At 37.5% G+C, this 10,961-nt stretch overlaps 1 protein-coding gene across 6 annotated transcripts; it reads right to left on the bottom strand.

The window, feature by feature from the left end:
- Positions 1-750: 750 nt before the first annotated feature.
- Positions 751-8,075, bottom strand: LOC126612106 (uncharacterized). Of its 6 annotated transcripts, XM_050280414.1 has the most exons (15): positions 7,843-8,075; positions 7,600-7,761; positions 6,461-6,523; positions 6,211-6,376; positions 5,993-6,095; positions 5,159-5,248; positions 4,545-4,658; positions 3,863-4,048; positions 3,343-3,444; positions 2,715-3,220; positions 2,134-2,233; positions 1,968-2,027; positions 1,737-1,829; positions 1,519-1,638; positions 751-1,409 (listed from the first exon to the last, which is right to left on the bottom strand). In XM_050280414.1, exons 4-15 carry the CDS (start codon positions 6,246-6,248, stop codon positions 1,092-1,094), a joined length of 1,830 nt encoding a protein of 609 aa, XP_050136371.1. In that variant the 5' UTR covers positions 6,249-6,376; positions 6,461-6,523; positions 7,600-7,761; positions 7,843-8,075; the 3' UTR covers positions 751-1,091. The 6 variants fall into 6 exon arrangements, with proteins under 6 accessions (XP_050136371.1, XP_050136369.1, XP_050136373.1 ...); XM_050280412.1 differs by lacking the exon at positions 6,461-6,523; XM_050280416.1 differs by lacking the exon at positions 6,461-6,523 and having other exon boundaries at positions 7,568-7,761.
- Between the last annotated feature and the right edge of the window lie 2,886 nt (positions 8,076-10,961).

Raw genomic sequence — 10,961 nt, forward strand, 5'->3', positions numbered from 1 at the left:
ATTTATTTTTTTCAATTGTAATTATTTTTACTGATAATATCCTCTTAATCAAGATCATCGGTTCCCCTTTTATAAACATGCATCTCTACCTTTCTCTTTGAAAGCACAGAAGTGAAAAGTCAAAAAGTCAATTTCATCCCAAGACATCAAACACTATTTTGATTTGAGCAACACCCATGAAGAACTTTTCATCTGATAAACAAATCCATATCCTTTTCACAATTTTGGCTCAACTGTAGTTTGTATTTTAACCGTTCTTGAAAATAAATAAGAAATATTATGAATCCTACAAGGTTCTGGGTTTTTGTTTTGGCATGAAGTTCTTCCCTGGATAGTAGAACAATGGCTTTGCATTCAATGACACAACAGAGATAGCAGCTTCTGCATTTGAGGGTCAAATTTTGAGGGTATTTGGGTACTTTTGCATGAGTGTTGTGTCATATTTGAAATTTTTTATAAAACCTAACATTTATGAAAATGGAGGTCAAGTTTTGGCTATTAATGATAAAATCTTGTTTGCATCTCCCATCGAACCTCTTCTGAAGGAGGGGAGGAGCTCATTTGACAGGACAAATACAGACGGGTGCTTAAGAATGGCATGAAAAAGACATACGAAATGATCTCCTTGAATCATCATCATCCTATCAAAAATCCAACTTAGCTTTCCATCCTCAAACATCTTAAGCAAACCTGGGCAGTTGTGTGTCTTAACGCATCACATAACATTGTAAACCAACTCTACACAAGAACTTGAACAACCAAAATCCCTCTCAAGGCTTATGATTCATATGTAACGTGGGAACCGGATGTATTACATTTAAGCAATGAACATTATACCGTCTCTTATTTTTGCAATCGTAGAATACAAGCAAATACAGACGTCAGTCACCTACAAACGTTGTATCTCAACTCCTGTTAACTTATCCATGAACAAAATGTACAGCACCCTATTGAGGGTATATATGAGGTCTCTGAGCTGAAAGACCCTAACTGCCACCGTATTGTCAACTAATCCGATCTTTTATATCATCACACCATATAGGGCGTCAAGCTAATCCCAGGTATTTAACTAGCAGTACAGTATAACGGGATCATAAAGGAATTTTGTCAGGCAGGAAGAGGTACCGGAAGTGCGAATCAAATGGAAGAATCCCACAGTTACGTGAACCAAGAAGTTTTTGTCGCCTCTGTGATATGCATTGTTCAACAAAGGCAGCTTGGTGGGGCTGAAGGTAATGTGATATCCACACAGCTAAATTTGAATCATCCACAATGCCCTTGGCAAAGCAGTGCACCATTTTTGGCACCAACAACCTCCCCCTGCTGCTAACCCCAACCGAAGCTCGAACAAAATCACGCTGGGCTTCCTGAAGCTCTTCCCTCACATTTTTAGCAGTGTACATTCTTACCTGCATTTATGTATTTCATGTCAAAACATAAAAATACAGCTCGAGTCCTCGACTTCCGAGAGGAAACAAAAATTAAGCCTTCAGCACACAGAAGAAGTGTAAAGATTACCGCTGGTGAAGAGTACATTCCACAGCTCAAAGCAAACGTTGCAAGTGGTTCATAGGTATCGATTGCAGACTTCCGTTGCTCATCTGACACCTTCAGCTTGTGAAGGGCAAGAAGCAAAGCCTGATATATTTCACTACAATTGTCAGTCAGGGAATGAAGTATATTAATGGACTAAAATCAAAATTAGTTCATAGCGATCATTAGGCAAAAGTTCATACAATTTGTGGTCTATGGAGTGGTGGCTTCATCTTCAGAATTGCATACTCAATAGCAGCTGCATTGAAAGAATGACCACCAACAGTATAAGCTGCCTGCAAAAGTACGACACCAATCAATACACTTGGCTGGTAATTCTTTGTCAAGCAACCAAAATTTGGCATTATTTTTCCACTGTCATCCAGAACTTAAGAAATGCAAAATTATAGAGAGAACTATCAAAGAAATCGGACCTTTTGCATCAAAGAGAAGAGCTTCAAGTCACTTCTAGGGACTCCATAAGCCAAGTAAGCCTGTTCAAAGTAGTAAACATTTAACTCCACAAGTTTTGCATGGATGCTTTGCAAAGTTGACCAATGTGACATATACTACACATTTAAGAAAATGAAGGAAACTTACATGCATAATCAGTGCATTGTACAAGTTAATCCAGAAAGCTAGCTTCTCATTGTAACTCAGATGGATGGGGTTTACTTTTGCCAATTGCTCGACAAGTACTCTGTTCAGTTTCGGGAAAAAAGAAAGGAAGAAAAGAAAAAGTTTTATGATGAGCTTTATATTCAAACAACAATTTTAGAAATTCCAAGACAAACGGTAAGAATTTAAATGTGCAACAATAGTTTATACTTGTCTGACCTATTTTACAAAATGATAGGCTTAGATGCCCACATCGTGTAAGTAAACTATTTTGCAATTACGAACCAACATATTTATTACTTCATATTTACATGTAAACTCTTTTGAGAGTTAGATGGAATCTATCAACAACTTCGGTATTGTTCCAAATTAAGACTTTATCCAATCAAAGGGAAAACAACAAAGTAAAGAAAAAGGCACGATGAGTTAAAGGCTGCAAAATTCCTAGAAGATTTTTTGAATTCAGACTGTTTGTAGTATATTTTATATTTTTCACAAGAGAATTTTCTTGATGCACAACATCAAGTATAGTTTGCCAAAGAGAGACAAAACAAGAGTATTACCTGAACCTCCTCAAGGCCCCTGCAGCATATTCTAATTGCTTCTTCCCAACTGACATCCAAGAAACTTCAGTCGCTAATCCATAGTTCCCAATGTCCGCCCAACTCAGTTTTCCTCGAACTTTGTAGGGATCACAGGCATTCTCTGAAGCTAATACTTCAGAGTTACTCTGTATATCAACCTGTGGGCTCTGCACCCATGATGAAATCATCGACCGTTCAGATGATGACCACCAAGAGGAATTGGAAAGATGTCCACGGGGAGACATAGACGAGCATTGGCTCTCTTGTGCTGAAGATTTTGATGGTGTAGCTGAATCAGCCAAAGATATGAATATATTTTTCATACATCTAACCATCTCCTCTGACAGTTGGTTTGGATGATCCCAGAGGCCCTTGGGGCGCATCCCTTTAGGAAGCTTCCCGAACTCAGCAGGTTGAAAAGATTCAGAATCCATCTTCCTAGACATTTTCATATCATGGTGAATTGCAATGGAGTCCACTGCATTCTGATAATGAGTCCAAAAAAAAAATGTTATCCCATGGGTTACCGCTTAAGCTTGCTGAACATTACTCCGCAAATAATCAATCGAGAGAGAGCAATATCTGAGCATGAAAAACTAACAGATACCTCAGTTAATTGTTGATCCTTTGGCTCCTGATATGAGTCATCTTCAGAGGAATGATGTAATTTACGATTGGTGTGCTCTGAAGTCCTCAAAGAAGATGAAATCTGGATGAGGTTAAAAGAAGTTAAATACACTACAACGAATTTGGTAAAGACTATATGTTATGCCATCACTTATTAATTCAGGTTACCAGCTGCCTGAAACAAAAAGCTTCTAAAGGGTGTTTGATCACCCAGATATATCTTATAGAAAAAAATTTCTGGTGTTTAAAAAAAATGAACCTGCAAATGGCCCATAGAGTTCACCTTTTCCAACCATCATTTCAGGAATTGGAAATAGCTCTACCCTTTACTTATCTTATTAGAACAAAATATATAAAATAGTAAAAACCGTTTCAAGTCATTGACATCAGCAACATTTTCAGTTTTCACTCTACTTTCAAGACACTAAAAAAATATTGAAACAATTTAATAAGACATCAAAAGAAAACAAGGGCATGGAGTAATGACAAAGACAGCATACCGTTAGTTTCATAATGTCAGAGGAGTGAGGAGACATGGACTGAGGAGATGGATGCCTCAGACGATATTCAGCAAGCCTTCGTTCATTTCTTTCTTGACTAAGTTGGAATTGCAAAGCAACCAACTCTTGTTCAAGTTTTGAAACTGTAACCTCCAGCGCAGAAATATTGCTCAGGAGCTCTTGAGCCTGTATAAATGGGACAGAAGACTACATCACTGCCTAAAATCCCAATTTGAAACCTGGATGATAGTTAATATGGGAGCAGAGGTGGAATATGGAAAAGAATAGTTAAGGAAAGCGTTCTAACTCAAGGGAAAACTAACGCAAGGTTCAACTTAATGGGTTACAATCTTTCAAACATTCAGTGTAAATCCTAAACGCTCAAAAGCCGTGCCATAATATGGAATATGAGTTTGATGTTGCCCCTTTCCAATACACTGCTTTCATGACAATCTTGGGGACCTTATAGAAGTTATCAGAGCCATGACTAGGCAGCAGACAAATCAATAGTATATAGAATAGAGGAAATGTAGTTTGCATTAAACTAGCCTGAACTCCATGATCGAAATGTCTCGCAGAAGTTAATTTAGAACTATCACAAGGATGCCCAGATAATGATTTATGAAGGGATGAAGTTAATTATGAAAACAAAATAAACAAAACAAGATAAAGGAAAACATACATAGTAAGGGAGGCATGAAGGGCTGGAAAATTTAACAGCATTTTTCTCAATTGCATTTTCCAGGATAGTATGCAGTTCTACTTCTTGCCGCAGCTGCAGTTGCAACCTTTGTACCTATTGCGGAAGCACTTACATAGGTCAATTGTAATTTGTGACAATGACAAATATGTCCTTTAATAAACATATGTATTAGCTCTTAAGACTCTGTTGCAGGAGTTTTGAACAATGAGATGGTCCCTAGCATGTCCCAGGAAATACCTTTACCATTATACTGGAACTATGACATGTTATCTAGCATAACCCAAACTAGGAATTTAGCAAGATTTGAACAGAAGCTGTTTACTGCAGTTAAAAGGAAATCCCTTGAGATCAAAACAGACATAGAGAATGGATGATGAAGCATCCAGGAAATGACAAGCAAATTTACAGCATGCTCTCTGGTTGACAATGCTATACCAATGGCTGCTAAGTCAGAAGTATTATTCAAAGTTGAAAACAAATTTTCTGTTAACTTCTACAATCCCCCAACTTTTGGAAAGAAAGAAGATGCATACGTATAGTATTACAGACACACAAATAGCTGCTTCTTGTTTTCAGGTAGGAAGGAAACTTACATCCTGTTCAAGCTGGAATCTGTAATGGTAAGTATCACTACCTTTAGAGCATGACCCAAATCTTCCAATACCTTCATCGGGATTGGTCACCTAAAGATAAACAAATTATCAGAATTACAATCAATAGGAAGTGACTTAACCACCACATAAACAACAGACAGTAATCTCTATATTCAATAAAATATTAAAATGTTATGTAGTTATTGATTTGAACCACATAAACAACACTCTTTTTTGACCCGAATGAATTCATAAGTTGTAAAGATTTCAATTTATACTTTGTTTGTGCAAAGATTTCAATTTATATTACAAAGCTAACCTGGGAGTGTTATCATTCTTAAAGAGAGGGAAGTGTAATGTAGGAAATAATGAACTCTGGATTCTGTGGATTCTGCAATTTGATACTTTGTTCCTAAATGTACGAAATAATCTATTTGATTCCAAATGCAGCATTGGATCAGAAAAACAATAAATTTGAAGGCATTTGCAATCAAACCTATCTAAAAAATCAATTTAAGAGACGAAAATATATTTTCCTTGCATAATCAAGCATCTCCTAGCCTAAATATTTACCGTTGGGCTGGTTCCTAAGTATTTTCATTACAAACATAGTATTGAACTTAATTCACAGATTTGATAAAGATCAGAAAATTATACCTCTAACAGTCATTGAAACATGAATATGAAACAAGTGACTTCAACCATAGAGCATAACTCGAAAGGAAAAGGAGAAACTGAGGTGGGGAATCTAACAGCATAAATTCAACTAATATAGTTTTTGAAAAGGTCTAAATTTGCTGAAACACAAATCAAGTTTATGGAAGATTTTCTTACCTGTGAAAATGAGCTCTCACTCTGAAGTTCTTTTGCAGAAAATGACTGAATTTCCGAATTACTAGTGATGCTAGAATGCGAATATTTACAAAACGAAACGCTTCTGGAAATTGCAACCAAACAAAACAAGAAATCATTATCAATGAAATATCTTAAAGACCCACTTCATATACCAAAAAACCGTGGAGTAACAACAAAGAACATGAATGCACACTCACTGGCTCAAGGCAGTTTGCACAAACGGTGAGTCACACATCTTGCGATCATGGAGTTTGGATTTTATCCCTTAAAGCACATCCTGAAATCACCGAAAACAGCTTGGTTTCGGGTACTAGAAGCTATGCCTTCCCAGTTCCCACACATACAAACAAGCATCACAACATCCTGCAAATCCCACTTCAAATGTAAAACACCTGTCTTTTTTCCAATTTTTAATGAAGAGTTTCAGGATGTTTTGTGGAAGACAACCTCAGTATATCTCAGAAACAAGCGTGAATGAGATGTATAAATTAGAAACAAGGCACTGGGCACCTGTGAACCATATGAGGACAAACAAACTCATGAATGCCACAGCTACCAGTCATTTTCAACACAACCATACAAACATTATCAGGACCAGATTCGTTAACCCAAATTCGGTTTCGAATTAAGGCACAACCACCTCAAATCATTGCAATAATAAAAGGGAAATTTGGCAAACTACCTTCTGCACTTCCATCATACAGCAATCAATTACAAATTTACTGTTCACATTCCATCAAATTTAGGGCTTCCAAAAAAAGCAGTCAATTTGGAAAAATCATGAGGTTATGATATTCTACAAAAAGGAAAAGACAGAATGATTAGGTTTTAGATTATCAGAGTAAAGGGTTTTTTGCACAGTGGGTGGTAGGACACCAAATGCAAAAACACAAAATTGCTAAAGAACAAAAGTGGGGGCACTTCCTAAACCCTCGTGGGAGCCAAAAGTAATTCCATGGTGAATTAATAGGACTGCAATCATCAAACCTACCCTCTGAGAGTCTTCCAAAGTTCTTTTGGAGAGGAAATTGGTTGCTTTTTGCCCCCATTACCTTCATTTCCATAGAATTTTAGAAGATAATAAATAAAAAATTGATAGAAGCGGGAGAAAAATCGTTACCGTGGCATCTTAGACTAATAATGCAACGACAAACTCAGCGAGATTTCACTTATACCATAGTCTGACTGAGATTCAAAAGTGCAGGTCAATAAAGGCCAAGGCGTTTACTTTGCCTTGCAAAAGCTTCCAATCTATACGTCATGAACTAGATTACTCAAAGAAATAAGCAGCACAAGATACAAATCCAGAGGACGGATCTCAGTGGTCCCCCATTAGCCCAAAAGACCCTATCAATTTTTCACAACCGACCTATAAAAAATTAAAAGATGCCTCCCTTTCTGAGTGGTCAGTAAGACTACAAGCACAACAAAACAAGAACATGCAGATGCAAATTGAAATCAAAAACCAAAAAATAGGACCGGAAATTAAAAGGGGTTGTTACTTGATACTTGTTAGCTCAAAAAAAATAAGCAGAAAAGCAGAAAGATGCATACATATAACCTAGAGCAAGATTTCACCAACTGACCCAAATTTCCTGCAGCTGTAAAGACCCCAACTTTCAACTCAAATGCTTCTCTCTCACTCTCTCTCTCTCTCTCTCTCTCTCTCTCTCTCTCTCTAGAACTTCAACCAATTCTCCCTCCTGAAACTCAAAGCTTTGTGCACCTCAAAAGTGACAAGGATGCGGCTGGGCAGATTAAGACTTGATAAGTAACAAGGATTTTGTGCAAATATAGAAACAAAATGTTTGGAGAACGGAGAAAAATACCTCCAAACAGCAAAACACTAAAATAGTAGCTGCCCTTTGACTAACAGTGGAGCCAAGGGTTTGACACTTCGGTTCAATTTGATCTTGCAAAAAATTTGCTTTTTTCAGAAGTGCTTTTGAAATTTGAAATTTCTAGGAGAAACCCAGTTGCCAGAAAACGATGCTGATTATGTTACATGGCCACATGTGTACATGGGCTGGTTGTGTTAAATGAAATCGCATCCTCCATCTGGAGATGTGTGAAGTAAAAGCATTTATTTGATACTTGACAGCAGTAACAGTTTTGCAGTCACGGTTACCACAGCACCAAGAATATAATAAAGGGGAGGCATGGGCATAATGGGTAATTAAAATTAGAAGTTTTGGGCTGAATTTTTTTAGTGGTGTTATTTTTGTGACACGGCATTTTTAATACGATTTTTATGGTGAAAATAAACTTTTATGCTGAGCTCGGTTAGCAATTGAAGTTCAAATACAAATTTTTGTTAGTCTTTCGTTAAACAAACACAGTTGATTATAACGTGAACGGGGTCAAATTTGTTGTTTCAATCTTAATTACATTTTTTTTTTGTCAAAATAGGAACAACTGGTGGCAAACCATGATTATCTACCATTTTGGGTCTAGAAATGTTATGGGAAATTTTCACCATGTCAGTGATCACTGTTAAACAGATTCACCAACTCGAAGCATCAAATCCATAATCTCACATATTTTTGTGTTTATTAGAGGCCGCAATTTTACCGTTAAGCCATTAGTTGTGGTTAATTACATACAACTTATGTTGATGTGATGATTGATTCCTTAAAAATTTGGTGGACGACCCATATCTTCTCCACCTTCACTTGGCGATGGATCCCACAGGACACTTGTATCTCCTAGATTTAAACATGTAATTCAGTTTTTTCTTTTTTAATATTAAAATAAGTTTCATTGGTGGAGCAAATTTTTTCATTTTTAGGAAATACACTTTCCTTTTACTAAAGTATAAAACGACACCTTCATTTTCTATACAAACACATTCACCATTTGAATACTCAATATTTCAACTTCAAGAGCAGAAGGAAGCAACCATCGCCAGGTGATGGAGGAGAAAAAAGAGGTCATCAACCAAATTTTCACGGGATCAATCACCAAATCAAACATAAGATGTAATTTGAATTGAATGATGAATTTGATCCCTCTACATACTAGTCACGTGAGTTTGTTTAATAAAAGACTAACCGAAGTTTGGGTTTGGACTTCAATCCTTAAGAAGACTCACCACAGGAGTTTAGTTAACAATTTTTTTCACCATAAGGGTCACATTGAAAGCGTCATGCCATCAAAAGGAACACGAAAAAAATTTGTCAAGTATTTATGTTTTGACTTAAGCATCGTTTGGCAGCTCGTATAAGACACCAGATAGTATTAATCATTGTGTATTTATGTGTAAAATAGCCACCAGATTGAGTAAGGAAATACCCTAACCGCATGAGCGCTTTCTCTTTGGTTTTCTAAACATTGCAAACACCCTTGCCACCTGCCCTAGCCTTAGGCTTGGGTGCCCGTGGTTACCCCCCCCCCCCCTCTAACCTCTTTGTTCTCACTCTTTCCATCCTTCTCCTTTTCCCATTCTCTTTTTTTCAATTTTGCCCGAAGTTTTATCTCAAATTCCTTAGGCTTTGTCTTATATTTTCTCCTGAGCTTGTCTCAGATTTGGGCTTCATGTCCTTTCTCTCATTCCATCCCTCTCACCCTTCCAAACCCAAAAATCCATCTCCTATTTGCTTTTTCCTTTTGCCTTTCTTCCTCATAATCCATCCCCACACTCATCCTTTGCTCTAATTTGCGGGCTCAGGTGAAAGTGGTTGCCAAATTCATTACCCTCCCTCACTTTCCCTCCCTTTACTGGCATGCCAAAATTCCCTCGAGGCCAAATGTTCTGCAGCTTCAGCCAAAGTAAAGGTATTTTACTATGTATATATTTCAGGGATTGGTGAATGGGATTTGGATTCAGTGACTATCTCTTGGTTAGGCGTTTTAGGTGACAAAATCTAGATGTGAGTGCTTTTGGTTGCATGTTTGTTATTTTTGTGCTGCGACATCTTGGTCGAATTGACCACTTAGTTGTTTTCTCTAGTGTAATTGCCTGGGTGGCTGCTGGCAAGACTTTTGTGGCAGTGACAGCGGTAGGCGTTGCTTTTTGCGGTTGGAGATTAGTGATTAAGGGTTTTGTTTTTGTTTATTTGATTCAGCAGGGCTGTTGTGTATCTGTTTCCCCAATGTATTTGGGTTATTTTGCCTTCCTTTAAGATATTACTTTTCAACCAAAAAAATAAAAATAAAAATAGTTACCGAATAAAATAATATTGGCCTACAAATCTAATACAGCTCACACGTGCTTACTTATCCTTTCCAAAACGTTTGTATAATTAGTCGGGTTCTCACCCTCACTCGGGCTCTCCATGACTGGAGAAGAACCAACCGGCCCTGGACTTGCCCTAACAAAACACACGCTCGCTCGCACTCTCCATCCCTCTCTCGCGAATCTGGTCATTCTTTGCAGATCTCCTTCACGTGGCCGTCGTTCAGCCGTTGTCTCAACCCCAGGTATTACCATCGCTCCCCCTCTTCTTCCCCAAAGTCCCAAACCCATCTCAACATACTCGCAATCACCATAGCAACCCTTCTCCAGTGACCCCAACTCAATTGTTACCACTACCCTCCCCTTCCCAAATCCCAGTCTGCAATCTACATAAGAACAAAAAAAGGGTTTTTTCCATTCCAACAACCAGAGAGCAAAAAGAAATTCAAAAATTAACGGAGAAACATATGAAGAAGGAGAAGAGGGGATGATTTTGGTTAAAGATTGGCATCGCCATGGTGTTGGCGAGATGCTCCATTACTCTGATTCTTCTTCTTTTTCTGATCTTCTCTTATCTGGTACATACAAAACACAGGATAAAATAATTTGGTATTTAATCTAACACAGTACTAAACACCTGACTATCTAGTCAATGCTATCTAATGCCCAAATTAGTCTATCGGACTGAAATAGTCTGTACACTCCAATGTGTGTACCAAACGTGGCCTTAAGGTTTTTCTGACTTTTAACTAATTACCTAATACAATTGTAAAT

This window comes from Malus sylvestris, chromosome 17 (assembly GCF_916048215.2).
Source record: "Malus sylvestris chromosome 17, drMalSylv7.2, whole genome shotgun sequence".
NCBI classification, from domain to species: Eukaryota; Viridiplantae; Streptophyta; class Magnoliopsida; order Rosales; family Rosaceae; genus Malus; species Malus sylvestris.

What these genes read in the sequence shown, in the direction of transcription:
- LOC126612106 (XM_050280412.1), bottom strand. Translation starts at nt 6,248, where the DNA reads ATGTGTGACTCACCGTTTGTGCAAACTGCCTTGAGCCA. An exon ending in CTGACATTATGAAACTAACG is followed by an intron (nt 3,445 to 3,862) that starts GTATGCTGTCTT and finishes AACCTCATCCAG; the next exon opens with ATTTCATCTTCTTTGAGGAC. An exon ending in GGGGCCTTGAGGAGGTTCAG is followed by an intron (nt 2,234 to 2,714) that starts GTAATACTCTTG and finishes GAAACTGAACAG; the next exon opens with AGTACTTGTCGAGCAATTGG.